Source organism: Amblyraja radiata, chromosome 12, assembly GCF_010909765.2.
Source record: "Amblyraja radiata isolate CabotCenter1 chromosome 12, sAmbRad1.1.pri, whole genome shotgun sequence".
NCBI classification, from domain to species: Eukaryota; Metazoa; Chordata; class Chondrichthyes; order Rajiformes; family Rajidae; genus Amblyraja; species Amblyraja radiata.
The window spans coordinates 33,576,429-33,596,644 of NC_045967.1; the positions used below are offsets into that span (position 1 = coordinate 33,576,429).

At 42.9% G+C, this 20,216-nt stretch overlaps 1 protein-coding gene across 2 annotated transcripts in view; it reads right to left on the reverse strand.

The window, feature by feature from the left end:
- Positions 1–8,447: 8,447 nt before the first annotated feature.
- The window catches only part of sytl4 (synaptotagmin like 4), a 59,720-nt gene continuing 47,951 nt past the window's right edge, over positions 8,448–20,216 (reverse strand). For both annotated transcript variants that reach the window (XM_033030442.1, XM_033030443.1), the window contains 5 exons: positions 19,820–19,981; positions 17,152–17,254; positions 13,893–14,004; positions 11,538–11,746; positions 8,448–9,767 (listed from right to left, as the gene is read on the reverse strand). In XM_033030442.1, coding sequence (XP_032886333.1) covers positions 9,628–9,767; positions 11,538–11,746; positions 13,893–14,004; positions 17,152–17,254; positions 19,820–19,981 — 726 coding nt within the window. In that variant the 3' untranslated portion in view covers positions 8,448–9,627. The remainder of the gene's footprint in view (positions 9,768–11,537; positions 11,747–13,892; positions 14,005–17,151; positions 17,255–19,819; positions 19,982–20,216) is intronic.

Sequence of the window (20,216 nt, forward strand, 5' to 3'; positions counted from 1 at the left end):
TGTCAAGTTATTCCAATCATACCTTAAGATTTATCTCGACTAGAATAATCTCATGTAATGTCATGGAAAGAATTTGGATTAACCAAAGGGATGTACCGAACTAAGGAATTTGCCCATTAATTAATGTTATTTTTTGAACAATCATAAAAGAATCGGTGTCGGAAAGAACTGTCGGATAGACAAAAAATGCTGGAGTAACAGGCCGCATCTCTGGAGAGAAGGAATGGGTGACGTTTCCGGTCGACACCCTTCTTCAGACTGCTATCGGGAGTGGGCGGTACAGTCTATAGATAAGGAAATGTAAGGTGTGAAAACAGGACAAAGGGAATGGAGATCATTGTTAGTTGGGAGAAGGTAACAACAAAGTAAACAGATAAAATGTAGTCGGAGACAGTAAGACTGGTCGGAGAACTGGGAAGGGGGAGGAGATGGAGAGAGAGGGAAAGCAAAGGCTACTTGAAGTTAGATAAGTCAATGTTCATAATGCTGGGGTTGTTCCAGTCCTTATGTTCCAGTCCAGTCTTCCAAAATTGGAGGAACAGCACCTCATATTTTGCTTGGGCAGCTTATAGAAACATAGAAATTAGGTGCAGGAGTAGGCCATTCGGCCCTTTGGCGGTGCAGGCTCGAAGGGCCGAATGGCCTACTCCTGCACCTAATTTCTATGTTTCTATGTTTCTATAAGCTGCCCAAGCAAAATATGAGGTGCTGTTCCTCCAATTTGCACTGGGCCTCACTCTGACAATGGAGGAGGCCCAGGGCAGAAAGGTCAGTGTGGGAATGGGAGAGAGAGTTAAAGTGTTGAGCAACCGTGAGATCAGGTAGGTTTAGGCAGACTGAGCGGAGGTGTTCAGTGAAATGATTGCCGAGCCTGCGCCTAGTCTCGCCGATATAAAGGAGTCCATGACTGGAACAACGGATACAGTAGATGAGGTTGGAGGACGTGCAGTACCTCTGCCTTACCTGAAAAGACTGCCGGGGTCCTTGGATGGAATAGAGGGGGGAGATATAAGGAACCTGTGTTGCATCTCCTGTGGTGGAAGGTGAGGACAAGGGGACAAATCTGTGAATGTCCATGAGTGGCCCAGCCAGAGCCTGGACTTGAACCCAATCGAACATCTCTGGAGGGACCTGAAAAGAGCTGTGCATCGACGCTCTCTATCTAACGTGACAGAGTTTGAGAGGATCTGCAGAGATGAATGGGTGAAATTACCCAAATACAGGAGTGCCAAGCTTGTAGCGTCATACCCAAGAAGACTTGAGGCTGTAATTGCTGCCAAAGGTGCCTCAACAAAGTACTGAGTAAAGTTCTGAACACCTGTTTTCACTTTTTTATTATGGGGTATTGTGTGTCGATTCATGATAATAAAAAAAAAGAATTTAATCCATTTTAGAAGGCTGTAATGTAACAAAATGTGGAAAAAGTGAAGCGGTCTGAATACTTTAGGAATGCACTGTACCTCACTCGCTTGACTCCGTCCATGGACCCCAACAGTCTTTTCAGATGAGGCAGAGCTCCATTTGCACCTCTTCCAACCTCATCTACTGCATCTGCTGTTGCAGGTGTGGACTCCCGTTATGCTAGTGGTCTTCTCAAGACCTTATCAAATAATGATGAGACGGAGTACAGGAAGGAGATCGAGAATCTCTTGTCTTGGTGTCGAGACAACAACCTTTCTCTTAATGTCAGCAAGACAAAGGAATTAGTGATCGACTTCAGGAAGCGAAGCGGTACTCAAACCCCTGTTTGCATTGACGGTTCCGAAGTAGAGATGGTTGAAAACCTCAAATTCCTAGTAGTTGATATCACCAACAACTTCTCCTAGACCACCCATATTGAAGCAACGACCAAGAAAGCACATCAATTCCTCTACAACCTTAGAATGCTTAGGTAGTTCGGCATGTCCCCTACCACTCTCACCAACTTCAACAGATGTGCCATAGAAAGTATTTTATCAGGATGAAGAAGAGTCACGACCCGAAACGTTGCCCATTCCTTCTAACCAGAGATGCTGCCTGCCCGCTGAGCTACTCCAGCATTTTGTGTTTATTATCAGGATGCATCACAGCTTGGTTTGGGAACAGCTCCATCCAAGACCACAAGAAATTGCAGCGAATTGTGGACGCAGCCCAGACCATCACACAAACCAACCTCCTTTCCATTGGCTCCATTCATACCTCACACTGTCCCGGCAAGGCCAGCAGCATAATCACTCCCTCTTTTTCCCTCTCCCATGGTTTTGGTCTCCTAATTTGAGGAAGGACATCATTGTGATTGAGGCAGTGCAGCGTAGGTTCACGAGATTGATCCCTGGGATGGCGGGACTGTCAATGGAGGAAAGATTGAAAAGACTAGGCTTGTATTCACTGGAATTTAGAAGGATGAGGGGGTATATTATAGAAACATATAAAATTATAAAAGGACTGGACAAGCTAGATGCAGGAAAAATGTTCCCAATGTTGGGCGAGTCCAGAACCAGGGGCCACAGTCTTCGAATAAAGGGGAGGTCATTTACTGAGGTGAGAAAAAAAAATTTCACCCAGAGAGTTGAGAATTTATGGAATTCCCTGCCACAGAGGGCAGTGGAGGCCAAGTCACTGGATGAATTTAAGAGAGAGTTTGATAGAGCTCTAGGGGCTAGTGGAATCAAGGGATATGGGGAGAAGGGAGGCACGGGTTATTGATGGGGGACGATCAGCCATGATCACATCTGTCGAAGGGCCGAATGGCCTCCTCCTGCACCTATTTTCTATGTAGCTGAATCAAACATGATGCATCCCGATAAAATGCTTTCTATAGCGCATCTGTAGAAATTGGTGAGAGTTGTTGGGGACATGCCAAGCTTCTAATGGATGGGAATGTTACAAACTTACTACTCAAGAAATTGCTAAGAAAATGATGTTAGCAGTCTTAACATAAGGAAATAACATGGGATTATTTTATTTTATCTTTAAGACAATAAAGCAGCAGTTGAAAACCTGTCATTCTACTGCTCCTCAGTGGCAGTCAGTGACACATTGACAATGTGAGCATGCTCAGACTGTCAGAATTGACATACTACCCAGCCAAACATATTTGCGCTGGAATGTCATTTTCATCACATGGTTGTTAGGTGTATTGCCAAGTACACTACAGCGAAATGACCACCAACAAATAATGTTCTGTATGTCCTGAGCTCCTGTGCAAGGACAAATGGCAGTGGGATAAGACAATGTCAGGCATCAGGGCCAAACATCTGGGAGATGACTGTTGACAGCTGGGACATCTGTAGGCTGATAATAAAGGTGAGCATTTGAAGAACTGGAAAGCTGAGCATGCTGAAAAGAGAGTGCACTTTACACCACAACCCACTGCCTTCATACCAACGCCAGGCTCCGAAGCACACCAGTTAATGATCTGATATTTTTTTTTTCTTCAAATATTCCTTATATCTCAAAGCGTAGTCCAGATACAAAATTGAAATGAAATAATTTATATTTGTAATGTAATAATTTATATTTTATATAATATAAAAAAGAAAACGCTGTAAATAACAACGGGTCAGGATGCATCTGTAGGAAGAAAAACAAAATTAACATTTCAGATCAAGAACTGAGGAATGGTCTTTAAAGTGAAAGGTTAACTCTATTCCTCTTCACTGATGCAATCACTGACCTGACATGTAATTCCACCAATCTTCTGTTTTTATTTTTATTTGGAGCATTTGCAATGATTTGATTTACACTTTATATTTAATTGTGTTATTACAGAGTGTTTTATTGGACTCATTCACATTCCACCTTAACTGCGATCAATGAGTTAATTTCCAAGTGGAAGCCTTGCTTGACTAAAGGGAGCATCAGCTCAATGAGTGAACTAATTGATTGTGCCAGATGTACAAAACAATCTTGTTTACTGGAAGGCAAAAGTGTTGTCCTTTCACTAAGGGATGATGTTTTCACTTTTGATTCAGCTCTGAAGTATTTTTTGTTTTTATTAATGTTAGCACAATGAGATATTTTCAACAAGATTGGAACTAAGTTTTATTCTATATAAAGTGCAACTAAATCACAATAATAATAATAATGAAAGGTTCATTCAGGCTTACCTTAATTATATATTTCATGTAATCATGAACACAATCATGATTTTACTCTTTGTGGCGGCACCCGGTGGATGGGCCACTAGCTACAGGAACCCTCAGCAGTCGGGGGTAGGGTCACGTGATTGGGCAATTGCAGGGAGGAGTTGTCACGGGGTATAGGGGTGTGTCCTGGTATATATAACAAACCCCGGGACAACCCTCTCTCTCTGACTTTGAGCTGACCAGCTCTCTTCTCTCTTCGGGTGCGTGTCCTTCCACCTCAGCAGGAGCTCAGCTCGAGCCCACGAGGCAACAGCCTCGCAGCAGCAACAACAACTTTGTGTTAAAGGACCAACGTGTATGTATTTCGAACCTATTATGCCTGAATAAAGTAACCAGTTTATTCACGACGTTTGGTGCCTTAACATTGGTGACCCCGACATTCCAAAACAGATATTTTGCATTTCCCGACGCACGCAACCGACCATCTACCGTGGTGACCTGATGACTGCAGTCGACAGCCCAGCTCTACGGTAATTACCGCTATGGTTGCAGCAGTCAACTCTGCGCTGCACCCGGACGCCGCCTCCGGGGTTGGGCCGCTCGACTCCCGCCAGTAACGTGACTTTGGGCCCCGCCGCCGTGGTCAGCCGCTCGCTTCCCGACTGTGTCTGGTCTCGGCAGCTGCAGGCCGCCCGCTTCGATGGGCGCGGTCCAGGCCTTGTGTGATGGCCGCCAATCTCTCCCGCATGACCTGCCTGGAGCCGACCACCGGGGATGAGAGGCCGCGACTGCCGCCACTCCCCCACCAGCTGCCACTCCCCCACCAGCTGCCACTCCCCCACCAGCTGCCGCTCCCCCACCAGCTGCCGCTCCCCCACCAGCTGCTGCAGGAGCTGCGAGTTTAGCACCCCCCCCAGCATCACCGCCGCTTGCCCCAGGAGCGGGGAGAGAGCGGGCCCGCCCATTACCCCACCGGCCACTGCTCAAGGCCTAGCCTCCCGATAGAGTGGGCCTACCTGGAGCAACTGCCCGAAGACATCCTTCTGCACCTCGCCGGCGCGGACCCCGAAGATCCCCGGGCATTGGCTGCCCGTCCGGTTGGGCTATGGTTGTCCCAGCTTCGGGGGAGCCTCGGCCAGTCGTGAGTCGGCGGTCCAGCGACGGATGCCCCAGCAGCTTCCAGCCTCCGCCAAGGGCGTGGCAGCTCAGCCGGTCTCCAAAGACACCGGCGACGGTGGGTGGAGTCCCTACCTGCAGAGGTGGTGCGAGGCCCATTAATGCCGGCCGCCTAGCACACATCTGGGAAGCGCCCACCATGGCCGCCGCCACAGCCTATTCCCACATGGCCGCCGCAGCGACTGTACAAATGGCCGCCGCGGCCGGAAGCGACGCTCGACCTGCTTTGTAGAGGTACCAAACGTCGTGAATAAACGGGTTACTTTATTCAGGCATAATAGGGTCGAAATACATACATGTTGGTCCTCGAACACAAAGTTGTTGTTGCTGCTGCGAGGCTGTTGCCTCATGGGCTCGAGCTGAGCTCTTGCTGAGGTGGAAGGACACTCACCCGAAGAGAGAAGCGAGCTGGTCAGCTCGGTCACAGAGAGAGAGAGAGGGTTGTCCTGGGCTTCGTTGTATATACCGGGACACACCCCTATACCCCGTGACAACTCCTCCCTGCCATTGCCCAGTCATGTGACCCTACCCCCGACTGCTGAGGGTTTGTGTAGCTAGTGGCCCAACCACCGGGTGCCGCCACATCTTCATCTTTTTCACCAAGTAACACCACTGGCCAGCTCATCTCACAAAAAAATGAGATTGACTAGCATTCTGAAAGCCATGCTCAACATTCGGAAATGCATAAAAATGTAAATTCTGCATGATTACCAGCACAAAATCTATTGGCGAGTGTAAGGAACTAATTTTATAGATATGCCTTAGTTTTTTTCACTATTGAAAACCGGAAAATTTAAGACAACCTATTATCCACATAAAAAGACACAAAGGGCTGGATTAATTCCACAGGTCAGGCAGCATTTCTGGAGAACATGGATAGCCAACGTTTCAGGTCAGCACCCTTCAGATAAAATCATTTTAGCTACTGTATAAATTGAAACAAGATGCTTTGAACCTAAATGTTTAATACAGGATGTAATTTCATACACGTTATTCTTAATCCACTCATTCACTTCATAAGGATGGCTCCTAGAGCCATGTGACTTTCTAGCTTACTGTTGGCACAAGAAGTACCAAGTGATGCCTGCATTCTTTAGAACTTAACATTGCTAAAGCATCACATTAACAATAATCATATTGTCATATCAAGAAAGAAACTGAACATAGTCATAGTTAATATGATAAACATTTATTAAATCAACATGGAGAAAAATTAGTCCCATTGTTATATGTATGAGGTCTGTACGTACTTATGTGTGTTTGCAAAACACCTCCAGTGCCTTTCATTCATATTTCATATTTTTTAAATTGTTTAATTTAGCAGGTTTAATTTGTACAATGTTTGTAAAACCTTCGAATATCCTACACTTCCTCTTGGGTAGAGAGCTTGTATGAACAATTCCAGCAACCCATCCTTATCAATGGATTGTTAAGCTGGCCTTTTGCTTTCAAATTTACATCTTTTCAAAACTTACAATTATTTTCAGTATTTTGAAAAAGAAAATATGAGAATGTATTTTTGAGGCTTGAGGACCAAAATAGAGCCGACAAGTTGCAGTCTTAGTATGTCCATTTTATTCATTAAGAAATGGAAGTTCAAAATGCATAGAGCACCAAAGCATGTATTTTAGCAAAAGACGAATTTGTACCTAATAGTTTTTGAAATTATTGCTTTGCATTTAAATTCTCTAGCTTGACGCTCTTCGTGGTGATGTTTAGGCAGAAGGATATGATCTGTATCAGCCTATCATAATGTATCTTATTTTAATCTTACACTGGTACCCCACTCAGCCTGTGCTGTGGACCATCGATTGATTATAGCAGTCTTGGTCCTCCAGTCCACATAGTCACAGGTGCTTTAATAAAGCACAGCTCAGTTATGTTGGGCTGCAAATCAGTGCCATCTGCTGGTAATAAATTGTCCCACAAATCAGTCTGGAAAGGCTGCTTGTGTGGGCTAGAGTTGGGCAAGTGATAAAATCATTCAGGGCTGGGGTCGGGGATCTACCTGGTAACTTCAGGCCATTGATGGAGATGGGTCATATCTTCTTCGATGTGTTGGCAAAGTGCCCAAAATCTATAGAGACACAAATCCTGAGCAAATAACGTTGCTAGAGTAACTCGGTATTTGTGGGGGAAGGAATTGTCAATATTTTGGATAGAGACCCCTAAACAGAAGCAGAAAGGTAACACATGAGGCAAGGGTTACCTGTAGATGCATTAGTTAGTAAGTTTGTCTACAACTCCATTAATTTTGATGTCATATGCAGTGAAGGCAGCTGCCAAAGGATTCAATGGGATTTAGATCAGTTGCAGATATGGGTGGAGAAATGATAGATGGAGATGGAGATAAATTCAAGCAAATGTGTGGGGTTGCATTTTGGGAGGTCCAAAGTATAAAGTTAATGGCAAGAGCCTTAACAGTATTGATGTACAGTGGGATCTCAGCATCCAACCCAATAGTTCCATGAAAGTGGAAACAGATATAGGGAGTGGTTCCCTCCAAGAAGGCATGCTTCCCTCCATTGGTCAAGGCATTAATCTAAAGAGTAAGGAAGTCAGTTGCAGCTTTACAATATTTTGGTTGGGTTGCATTTGGAGTGTTGTGTGCAGTTTTGGTCGCTCCATGATAGGAAGGAGGTGGAGGCTTTGGAAAGGTGCAGATGAGATTAATGCAGAGAAAGGATCTGCAGATGTGTAAGAAGGAAATGCAGAAGCTGGCTTAAACCGAAGATAGACACAAAAAGCTAGGTTAGAGTAACTCAGCAGGACATGCAGCATCTCTGGAGAGAAGGAATGGGTGATGTTTCGGGTCGAGACCATTCTTCAGAGCTGCAGACGCTGGTTCACAAAAAAAGACACAGTGCTGGAGTAACTCAGCAGGCAGGCAGGCATCTTTGGAGAAATGCTGCCTGGATTAGGAGTATTAGCTATATGGCGAGGTTAGACATACTAGGGTTGTTTTCTCTGAAATGTTGGAGGTTGAGCAGAGAGCTGATAGAAGTATAAAATTAAGAGGGGCAGAGATGAGGTAGACATTCAGAATCTATTTTTCCCAGGATAAAATGTCAAAGACTAGAGGGCAGAGCTTTAAGGTCAATGGCAGAAAGTTACAGAGTGATGAGTGTCTGTAATACGCTGCCAGTGATGGTGGTGGAATCAGATATGATAGTGGCATTAAAGAGGCTTTTAGATAGGCAGATAGGTAGGGAGGGAGTAGAGATTATGTTCAATACAGCATTGTGGGTCTACGCGCCTGCTCCTGTGCTATACGTTATATGTTCATATCTTGGATAGTCAACCAGAAGAATTAACAAAGCAAAAAACAAACCATAAGAGGAACTCAGCAGGCCAGGCCGTATTTCTGGGGGGATGTGGATAGATGACGTTTCAGGTCGGGACCCTTCTTAGATTGGTGAAGTAGAGGGGTGAAAGGTGTTAGGGAGATATGTGGCAAACGGGTGGAGCAAGAACTGGCAAGTGATCGGTGGAATCAGGCGAGGGGGTGATTGGCAGATAAGTTAGGTGGGGACAGATGGGTGGAGATAGTAACTGAGAAGGAAATGGAGGAAGGGGAATTGGAAAATAGGCGACATTGAGCAAGAAGCAGTGGAAGAGGAGTGGATGGAGGAGAGGAAATACATTGGGTGAAGGGGACAGAGGGAATGGGAGATAAAAGGTGTGTAAGGGGGAGGGACAGGATAGATGAGACGGGTGGGGTTAACCTGAAATTAGAAAACTCAATGTTCATACAATTGGGCGTATGGTACTCAAGCAGGATTCGAGGTGTTTTCTTCCAATTTTTTGTGTCCTCACTCCGACAGTGGAGATGGCCGAAAACTAAAAGGTCGGTATAGATTTAGGAAGGTGAATGAAAATGAGTAGCAACCGGGAGCTCCAGCAGGGCCTGGAGGAGAGATCATCCAGTCTGTAATTGATCGCACCTATGTAGAGGAGGGCACATTAAGAGCATCAAATTCAATAGCGGTTGGAGGAGGTGGTAGTAAACATCTACCTCACCTGGAAGTGCTTTTGGGGTCTCTAAACAGAGATGAGGGAAGAGATGTGGAGACAGGTGTTGCATCTCCTGCTGCTGTGGGGGAAAGTACCTGGGGAGGAGGAGGATTGGGTGGGGAAGGATGAGTGAACCACAGAGGAACGGAGAGATAAATCAGTGGAAAGCAGAAAATGGTGGGGACGGGAAGATGTGACTAGTTCTTGAGTAAATTAAATATATTTGATTTCTCAAGGACAATTTGGTAGAAAAGGTTGTATGGATTTATTTTCAGAATCAAATATCAATATGTGCTAGGGCACTTAAAGTTTGATAACATTATTCCACTTTCACACTTTACAAATGTGATGTTTGACCCAAATCTGTTGCCTATATATTTCCTGTCATATCTGGACGAAGTGCCAGAGTTCCTTCAATCCAGGAGCCAGGATACTGGGTCATCCTGCTCCAAATGTTGATCTCCTCTCCGGTTGAATCCATCCATTCCACCTGCTGCCCATTGCTTGTTCCTGAAATAAAATGTGCAAAAAAAGTGGTTGGAGGAGAGATTCAGGTGCAAATCCACTGTGGCAATTTTCTGTCAGTAATGTCAAGATTTTATTTACCAGTGACTAGAATGGAAAGGCCATTCTTGATCTTAATGTCATGATGAATGCACTACATGTTGGTTTAAATTACAGATCTAAATGACATGGTGTCCTCAAAGGGCATTTGAGGCCAGCGTGACAAGGGCAGGCATATGCGAACTGCTCCAAGCAAGTATAAGGGTCAGAAAGTCATGTAGCAGCTCTATAGGACTTTGGTTAGGCTGCAATTGGAGTATTGTGCAAAGTACTGGTCTTCCTAATATAGGAAGGATGTGGAGTGTTTGAAGAGGGTTACTAGAATGCTGCCTGGATTAGAGAGTATAAGCTATAAGGAGAGGTTGGACAAATGTGGATTGTTTCCTATGGAACAGTATATAAAATTATGAGAGAGTCAGAACTTTTTCCAGGGTGGAAATGTCAATGACTAGGGGGCATAACTTTAAGGTGAGGGGACAAAGTTTAAAGGAGATGTCAGTTTTTTTTACACAGAATGGTGGGTGCTTGGAATGCGCTGCCAGACGTGGTGGTGGAGGTAGATATACTATTGGGATTTAAGAGGATTTTAGATAGGCAAATGGATATGCAGGAATGAAGGGATATGGATCACATGTAGGTAGAGGAGATTAGTTTAATTTGGCATCATGTTCAGCACAGGCATTTTGGGCCGAAGGGCCTGTTCCTATGCTGTACTGTGCTATGCTTTTTGTTCACGCTGACAAGTGAGGAAAGGACCATTCCAATTGTAAAGGGCAAGCCCTGATCGGGGATTTGCTTTTACAACTGGTTAAGTTCGGAGCACAGGCTTCTCAGATAACAAAAAGTGTCAACGAAATTCAAAACACTCAAACATTTAAAAATAAAAACTAACAAAAAATAATATAATAAAAGTAAATGACCTTTCTGCTTTGTAATGCTTTATGTCATTCAACTGGATGGGTTTGGTGTTTCTGCTTCCGCCTAAACTGGCACATGAACAGCAGACAGACTCCTCATTGGAAATGGAAACCTATGGACGTTTTGTCACACCTTTGGACTCTAGATGGAGTTCATCAGCTGAGCTCTGGAAATCTGTATCTGGAAATCTGTCTCTGGAAATGTGGAACTTATGTACTCTTGGACAGAATTCTTGAACATTGGCGCAGTTTTCAGCCACATGCAAGCAGATCTGCGTGGAATTTAGTTTTTTTTGTGGAAACTTCAGAATTAAAGAGAAAAAGTGAAAAATACTTAAATCTTTAACAATTAAAAACTGAGAGAATTCATCATCACACTAAAAAAAACCCCTTTTAAGCTTGAGGGGGAGTTAAATAATTAAGATACAAATAATTTTTAGAAAGTACTCAGATTGAAAGGGACTAATCCCAACTGTGTTGTGTTTAATTTATATTAGCTTTGCAAGTATATGAACTTCCTGACACCAGTGAGTAAGATGCACATTTCACACAGTTTATGGAGCAAGAAATGATATAACTCAGGCAGCAGCTTGTGGATATTCGCTGCCTTCAGCACTTGCCTGAAGTTGCTATCGAAGATGAACACAATAATGGCCAACTTGAGTTTAAATGCTGTTCCTCTCAGAAATTCTGGCTGCATCTCTGTCATACTAAACAATTCAGCAGAGACCAATAAATGTGAATCTGCCAGCTCAACTTCTCTATCCTCTTTGGGCCTCCGTCATTTGTCTTTGCCTACCTGTTCCAAATCCAAGACGGACTCCTCCAAGAAAGTCATTGGATGACAGGGCCTCTCTATCCCAGACGGTCAATTCCAGACAAATATGCTGCAAATCCTCGGATTTTATGCCATTGTACATAAAGGTGTGGTTGTAGTGAGGATTCAACGTCTTCTTCATCACAGGAGTTTTCCTCTTGGATGTTTTGGTTCTGAACGGGAGAAGGTACCTGAAACATCAATTTTACCTTTAGTGGCAAATTAGAGGTGTTCCTAAAATGTGTTGAATTCTTCATCAATTGCCTTCTGGCATTGATAAAATAAACTGTGAATTTGTGAAAGAATTTGAATAGGAAATGTCCTCGATCTATAAAATATCAGTTAAAAAAAAAAACAAGTTGACAGTCATCACTGACTTTTTTTTCCTTGTGGGCAAGGCCACTTTGGAGTAAATGAAATGGCAATGAAATTGTAATATCAGCCACAAAAAAACTGCAAAGTCAGTCTATAAATTGATGTTAGTTTGGCACGGCCATTGTTGAAACTTTCAGACAGAGATGAGAATTGTTGAAGACTGCAGCAGGGGAAATAAGGGTAATCAATGACTCACGAGTTTGGTGGCACTTTAAAAATATGTTTTCCAATTAGTGACCACAGATTGATCCAAAGTGGAGACTAGGACATTAGAAGGTGGGAGAGAAAATGAATAAAAAAGAAATGAATTAGATTTTTATTTACAGATTCTCCTTAAAAGACGTGATAAAGAAAAAAAATGACTGCTGTGATTTTTTTTAAATAGTAAAGTGTTAGAAAGAATGCCATAAGCAATAGGGGAGGAACAGCACAATACAATTCTCATTGCATGAATTGCAGACCAGTGATGAAAAAAGCTCAACGCTTCATTTATCACAAATAATACATTTACATTCTATTTAATTCCTTGCAGATGTGGGTATTAACACATTGTTCTCTCGCAAATTATTCATTGCACAAATCCACCGTCACATTGCACTGTGATGAAATATCTTGGAAATTCTGACAATGTTATCTGCTTTTCTCGAGTATAGGATCTTACACAGTTTCCCTCCACTTCAACAGGGCGATGCAGGAAATCTGTTATGTCAACTCTCTAATGCTAAAAGTAGTAATCATCGCCTATTTCCCTAAATCCTTTTCCATAATTCCTACATGCAATATGTGATTGATGCAAAAGGCACGAGGGGATGTACAAAGTGCTAAACATGACTGAGCCATAAATTGAGACTGTAGGCAAATGTGGTTATAACACAAGTTAGACCCTGCTTCAATACTGCATACATATCCAAACACAACATTACAGGAAAACTGACTGCTCAGGATAGGGTGCAGAGAAGATTAGCAAAGAGATTGCCAGGACTGGAAAAATGTAGTTTTGCAGAAGGTTTGGATGTTGAGGTTACTTTCATTAGAATGTATAGGCCAGAAAAGAAATTGAATTTAGATTAGGGGTCTAAATAATGAAAAAAAGGACCTACTTCTTTGTGCAGAATGATGAAAAACTAGGAGCAGGTTTACAGTAGATGTTAGGTGATTAGATAACAAACCACTGAGCTGATGGGAGGGGTCTGAAACCCAAAGCTGAAAGGGTGGGAGTTACAGGCACATTCATCTCATTTAATTAGTGCTTGGGTGAGTACTTATTGAGTCATGACTCTGGGCTCTGGACTAAAACAAGATGGACAAAATGGACACCCTTCGTGTTGCAAATTCACAATAATTCTCTGTTCCTGATGTTTATACAAGCCAGCAGAAGGCCTGATGGTTTTACACTATTTCCCTTGCCCTTTATAGCTTATATCTACCAATTTATAGTGCATGCCCTCTCCCTGCAAATCTAATACAACAACTGGGGACAGAGCAGGCAACAATGATGGGAAGCAGCAGGGCAGAAATGCCTTCCTTGTTGACTGACCAGGATGACAATAAGATGTTGAAAATGAATGTTGTGAAAGGGATGAGGATGTGTCATGGTACAAAGTGCAAGGTCTGAAGATAGATCTGCCTCGGGAATTCAAGGCCCCTCCTTGACATTTTAACCGTATATCAGTCATGATTTATGTGTTTAGTGAGTTCACTGCAATTGTTGGAGACTTCCTTCCTTAGGAGTGGCCTGGAAATGTTTATGGAAGTGAAGATTACAGCTCCCTACCACAGATTTGTTTTGAACCAGCTGACGTTTTGAACTTCTTTCTGTTCCAGTAAATGTTCTGTGCTTTGCTCCCCATTTCAGTCTCCTCACTCACTTCCAAATTCACACATACCGATCAGCATTGTTCAATTAAAGCACTGATGTTTAGGTAATAACTTGTACACCTACATAAGCACCACAACTCTTACCCTTTGACAAAGGTGTCTGAAGTTCCTCCTACTTTCATTGGTGCAAGGTTCTTGGCCTCTTTAATCCACACCTGGAGCTCCCCACCCTCTACTGACCTTGTGGCTTTCTTACCTGTCAAAAAAAACAATGGAAACCAGGTTATCATAAACATACATGCGAGCCACATGGTAGAGGAGGTGCAGTCAAACCAATGATTCACAATGAAGAAACAAGGAAGTAATATTGGAACAATGTTAACATAACTCTATTTGAATCACTGCCATTGAAACGTCATCCACTGGGTGTGCCTGGTCCTAATTATCTCAAATCACCCAGGAATCAAAATACCGTACATACGATTCAGGTCTTTCTCTTCCTGAATTAAATGCAACCCATCAGAATCATAAACAAAATCTCTACAATGAGGTCGTCCATAATTTAAACATTAGCCTGGAAATTAATTTATGCACATATACTTTGGAATTGGACAAAAAGAAACAAACTGACAGAAGAAGTTGTTGAAGCTGGCAAAATAACACAATTTAAGGGATATTTGGACAGGTACCTCGATAGGAAAGGTTTATAAGGAGTTTAAGAATGAACTGCAGATGCTGGAAAATCGAAGGTACACAAAAATGCTGGAGAAACTCAGCGGGTGCAGCAGCATCTATGGAGCGAAGGAAATAGGCAACGTTTCGGGCCGAAACCCTTCTTCAGTTCAGATTGATCAGTCTGAAGAAGGGTTTTGGCCCGAAACGTTGCCTATTTCCTTCGCTCCATAGATGCTGCTGCACCCGCTGAGTTTCTCCAGCATTTTTGTGTACCTAAGGATGTTGGCCACACACAGGCAAATGGGAATAAGTTAGATTGGCATCTTGTTTGGCCTGGCCAGATCGGGCGGAGGGGCCAGTTTCCATGCTGTCTGCCTCTATGTCTTAGAAGTAGCGTTTGGCCATGTCTGCGACCATGAAGTCTGACATGGATTTTCTGATAAGAAAGCTGCTGATTAGCAGAGGCTTGTACTGATGGAAGCATTAAAGCTCTGTGCATCTACCACATCGGCTACATGGGGAGGACCATAATCCAGGATCCTGCTGTTATTGAACACTGAGAGGCCGGGCCCTGTTTAGGAGCTCCTCAAACACGTCATGCTTGTATTGTTCAAAGAGGAAGCACGACTGACGTTGATGCCTGGAAAGAGAAAGTACTGACTTCTTGGAACACTGAATGCAGGAATATAATGTGTACTGGTTGCATCCCATGTTTATTTGTTATGAATAAAGTAGCTTTTTGACACGTATAACAAATCCTCACCTCCGTGCTGCTGACTGGCACAATGTGAGATGCTGGAGGATGTCCCGAGGGGTGTACTGAAGCTCAGTACAGCCACTGCAAAGGCTTTATGGAAAGGACAACTGTCTAGAGTCCTGCTGCCTGACATATTGGGGCTTGGCTCTCAACCGTATTGTTCAAGGAGGAAATGTGAATGCAGCTGATACATTGTAAGTGAACGTATGGAACAGATGGTACAATAATGTTTGAAAGACATTTCCTGATCGTATTCACTACTTAGTTAGAATCATGAAGCATGGAAACTGGCCCTTCGACCCTCCGCATCTCAGCCAACCAAGGTGCCCAATTAAGCTATTACCATTTGCCTGCATTTGACCGATATACCTCTGAACCTTTCCTATCCATGCATCTATCCGAATGTCTTCTACATCTTTTGTCTCTTTTTCTATCACGTCCTCTGGCAGCTCCTTCCATATCGTCACCACTATATCTGTGAAAATCTTCTTCCCTTAAACCCCCTTCAAAATCTTTACCCACTTACTTTAAGCATTTATGGGCCTGACCCACTTAGGCGATTTTTCAGGCGACTGTCAAGTTGTCGGCAGTCGCCTAAAAAAACAGGGACTGGAACGGCGACTGTTAGAGTGGAACACACACACACATATCGCAGGCGGGGGACAAGGCAAGCGGGGGGAGCGCTGTCTGAAATTAACGCGGTGCAAATACAAGGTGATACAGACACACGCCGCGATGAACAGGAAGGTTGGCGCTGTACTTAAGACGGCTAAAGCACAGTCTATGGTAAGTTCTTTAAAAGAGGGGGGAGGGGGAGAGGGGGGGTGAGGGGGGGGGGGGGGGGAGAGAAGGAGTGGAGACAACTTTTAAGAAGCCAGACAACTTTTAAAACGCCAGAGATACACGGCTGTGAAGTTCTGCAGACATTAACATTACCGGTCGGTTATCCTTGGTTCTGAAAATTACCGCTTACCTTTTTTTTCACCAATGAGCCAATGAAATTCACTGGTCAGCACCGGCTACAACCTCAAGAACCTATGAGAACCTTCGACATCCTGCCAACCCACTAGGACCTCCTGGAGACCCACCTACGGCACGAGAATTCTCGCTACTCTCCATGGCGGCTTAGTTCTAGTCGCCACTAAATTTTCAACATGTTGAAAAATTCACGGCGACCATAATGAAGCCATGACTAGTTCCCAGAATGCGGGAACTCCTCACGACCATGAAGGTGACTCCCCGGCAACAACCTGCAAACATGTGGGGACTGCATTCACCTAAAAAGTCGCCTAAGTGGGATAGGCCCATGAATCTTTTTATACTTCTCTACCACGGGGAAAAGATTGACTTACTAATTACCCAGGCATGTCATGATTTTATAAACCTCTATAAGCAAACCCCTCAGCCTCCCCCACTCCATTGAAATCAGTCCCAACCGATCTGGTCTCTCCTTATAATTCAAGCCCTCCAGTCCCAGCAATATCCGAGGTGTATCTTTTCTGCACACCTTTCTAGCTTAATTACATCCTTCCTCTCGCATGGCAAACATAATTGCTCATGATACCCCAAGTGAGGTCTCACCAATGGCTATGTCTAAAGTATTTTTTTGGAAATAGTATCTTCACTACTCCTGCTACTTTTGCCTTCTATCTTCAACCCAGCTCTGCCATCCCCATGGCGCCCAAGCTGATACCAACTATTCCTCCCCCGATACTTCAACATAATCCTCAGTGCTAATGCAACCAATGTTCCCATTCCCATCCAACTGAAGCTCTGACCTTCCTTAGCACATATAGGGGAGGAAGGCTGCAGCATGATATGGGGATGCGCTAACCTCTAACCTTGGTCATTATCTTTTCACAATACATTGTTGTTCAGGGGAGAACATTCATAATAGCTTGGTGAACCACTTAGAAGTAAAGTGCAAAAAAAGTAAAATATCATACACACAGCCAGTTGTTACTAACTTACCCTTACTCGTGTCTGCAGGAGCGCTTTTGGTACTTGGAATATATTTTATTGAAATTACCAACTCCCCTTTGTAAGGAGGGATATACCCAGACTCTTCATTTGCCTGCATTATAAGAACAGACTTGAAATGTGTAAAGTTACTTTCAAACAATTGCTTTACATTCGTTTTCAATGAGAATCTGGAAAGTTGTAGCAATGACTCGTAGCTGACTATTATGAGGGGTACTTTTCCTGTTGCTTATGCTCATTGCAAAAATAAATAGTCATCCTGCAATATGTTGGTAGAGCATATGGTTTGGATTCAATTTGTTAACTGAGATTTATTTGACACATAAACAACCAGCAAAACTTAATAACCATCAGAATAAATGCCATAATAAATGAGTTCTAGCCAGTGCCTTAAATCACTCTAAATCCACAACTCTTGGTACTGCTATATCTTTTTAAACTTGGATTATATGTACTGTATGTAATGAAAAGTCTTTACACAAGAAAGATAGTTCATAAGCCCTAACAACCTTTAGTGCGTTTGGGAAATCTAAAATAAATACTGAAAATGCTGGAAATATTCAGGTGCTCTGCAAAAAGATCACTCAATTCGAGTTTGATTTCTCCAAAATAAAGAATGCTTGGAATCTCTTTCCTCTCTGTCATGTTTTATATAGACCAGTTCAATAGAGATAAATTCATGCTAATTCATGCTGGTGACTAATTAGAATTGTCCTTTACTATGTTGTTGAATTAATATTGAGAAATAACAATGGAAGAAACTGGAGTACTATTTTCAGAACTAATCTGATGGTAGAAAAAGTAATTACGTCTTTATAAATTTCCTGTGTGAGGAAACTGAAGTTACAGCTGCGGAGACAAGCCAACGTGGACAAACCTTTGAGCAGGAATGTCTTTGATGAATTGAATGGCCATTTTTGTACAACTTAGAGAACTCCTGTAACATTGAGTGATTATCCAGGTTTTGTAATAGTTGATTTATCTGTTTAATGAGTTTGGAGACTGAGGGGATTTGGCATATTGTTGAGTACACTATCAAACTTCTGCAAGTGTACGATAGAGGGCATATTGACTTGGTTCAGTAACTTGAATGCCCAGAAACTAAGGAGGCTGCAGAAAGTATTAGACATTGCCCAGTCCATCATGGGTCATGAGCTCCCCAACATCAAAGGGATCTAGAGAGGCGCTGTCTTGAAAAGGCAGTTAATGTCAGAGACTTTGGCCATGCTCTCATCTCACTGCTACCATCGGGAAGAAGGCACAAGAAGAACCTGAGAACTGTGACCTTCAGGTTCAAGCAACCCAGCAACCATCCGCCTTTTCCCAGCAATCATTAGGTTCTTGAACCACACTGCACAATCTAACCACAATCTTACCTCAGCAATTATTTGCTACGGATTTTGTTTTGGTTCCACAATATACTTCAGTTTTTGCACTATTATGGATTAGTTACCAAGTCTTACTGATTAGTAATTTATTGTATTGTTGATTATTGTCTACTTATTGTTCCGTTATTGCATCAATGGGCCAATAAAGCTGTAGAAAGTAAGAATTTGATTGGTTCATTTCCAGTACATATGACAACTAAACACCCTTGACTCCTGATTCCGGAGATAATGCAACTGCAATGTGCTCTTTTGTTTTACTGAATTACACAAGGTCATTGCCAAGTGTGCTCTGGGAACATCTGCAGATGTGCTAATTATCCTAAGGGTAAGTGTAATAGTTATAGCTAGAAAATGGTGAGATGAAACATGTGGCAGTGTACTCCGTACAATGTTCTACCTTCATTCCCCAGTTCATACTATTTTTGGCATACTGTATATTCACTACATGCTGAGGAAACTTTCCTGTATCCTGGTTGCACAAAGAACCTCAGAGAGCTGCCACTCCACAAACGTAATATTTTTATTTATTTCACTGGCTGTCACCAAGAATGCTAGTGAGGTTATTAGTAATTTATTATTGTGATGCCATACTGTCACATGGAAACTACTCAAATTAAATAGTCTTACAAAATTCAATCTCACGCCCTTGAGGTACGAGTATGAAAGGCAGAACCCGTGTCATCTTCTACACATAATCTTTCCTGGAAGCTTCCATCCTCCTTCAACGAGTTCATGTTATGGGAGGGGAATTAAGCCATTCAGCCCATCAAGTCTATGCCATGAAATCATGGCTAATCTATCTTTCCCTCTCAACCCCATTCCCCTGCCTTCTCCCCATAACTCGTGACACCCTTGCTAATCAAGACTCCGCCAATCTGCGCCTTAAAAATACCCTATGACTTGGCCTCCACAGCCATCTGTGGCAATGAATTCTAGATTCACCAACCTCTGATGAAAGAAATTCCTCATCATCTCCTTTCTAGAGCTGAAGAAGGAAAAGTCTGGACAAATTCTAAACATGGTCTCTGTTATCATATTTAATCTATTTATACTGACCTTCTGAAATCTTAAAAGAGATCTATTATTCCACAGAACTTACAGAACATTCCCTTCTGACACTTAATAGCAATGTAAAGAATTTAGACGTTTACCTTTTGACTGAGTGAGGTTTCCCAGAATTTCAAACAGATTTGTAAGGAATGCAGACACCAGTCTGCTGCCCTAGTACTGTTTAAACAATGTGTTGAAGGTTAAAAAAGTGTTGCCCTTACCTTGCCGTGAAGAGGAAGTCTCTCCTCTGATTCACTGTTGAATTTCCAAACATCCAGCGAGAGGTCCACCTCTCCCAGGAAACTATTGCGCCCAAAGCGGTCATGGTGCCATACAGAAAGTTGCAAAGTCCTCATAATTAACTGCGACTCACTGATTTCATACTGGTTAGTGGCGAGAGGAAAGAAAATCCAATGAAAAATCCACTGCAACAACTATAAGAGCTATTTCTGTCCAGCACAGATAGATGAAATGTCATAGTTTCCACCCTGTCCAATTGAGGACTCCCAGGACACACATACCAAAGGATATTTCCACATTTTCACTTAAAAAAAAATGAAAACTTACTCCCAATGCATTAGAGGCAATCTTGTTTCCTGCATTGGAGACTAACAATTT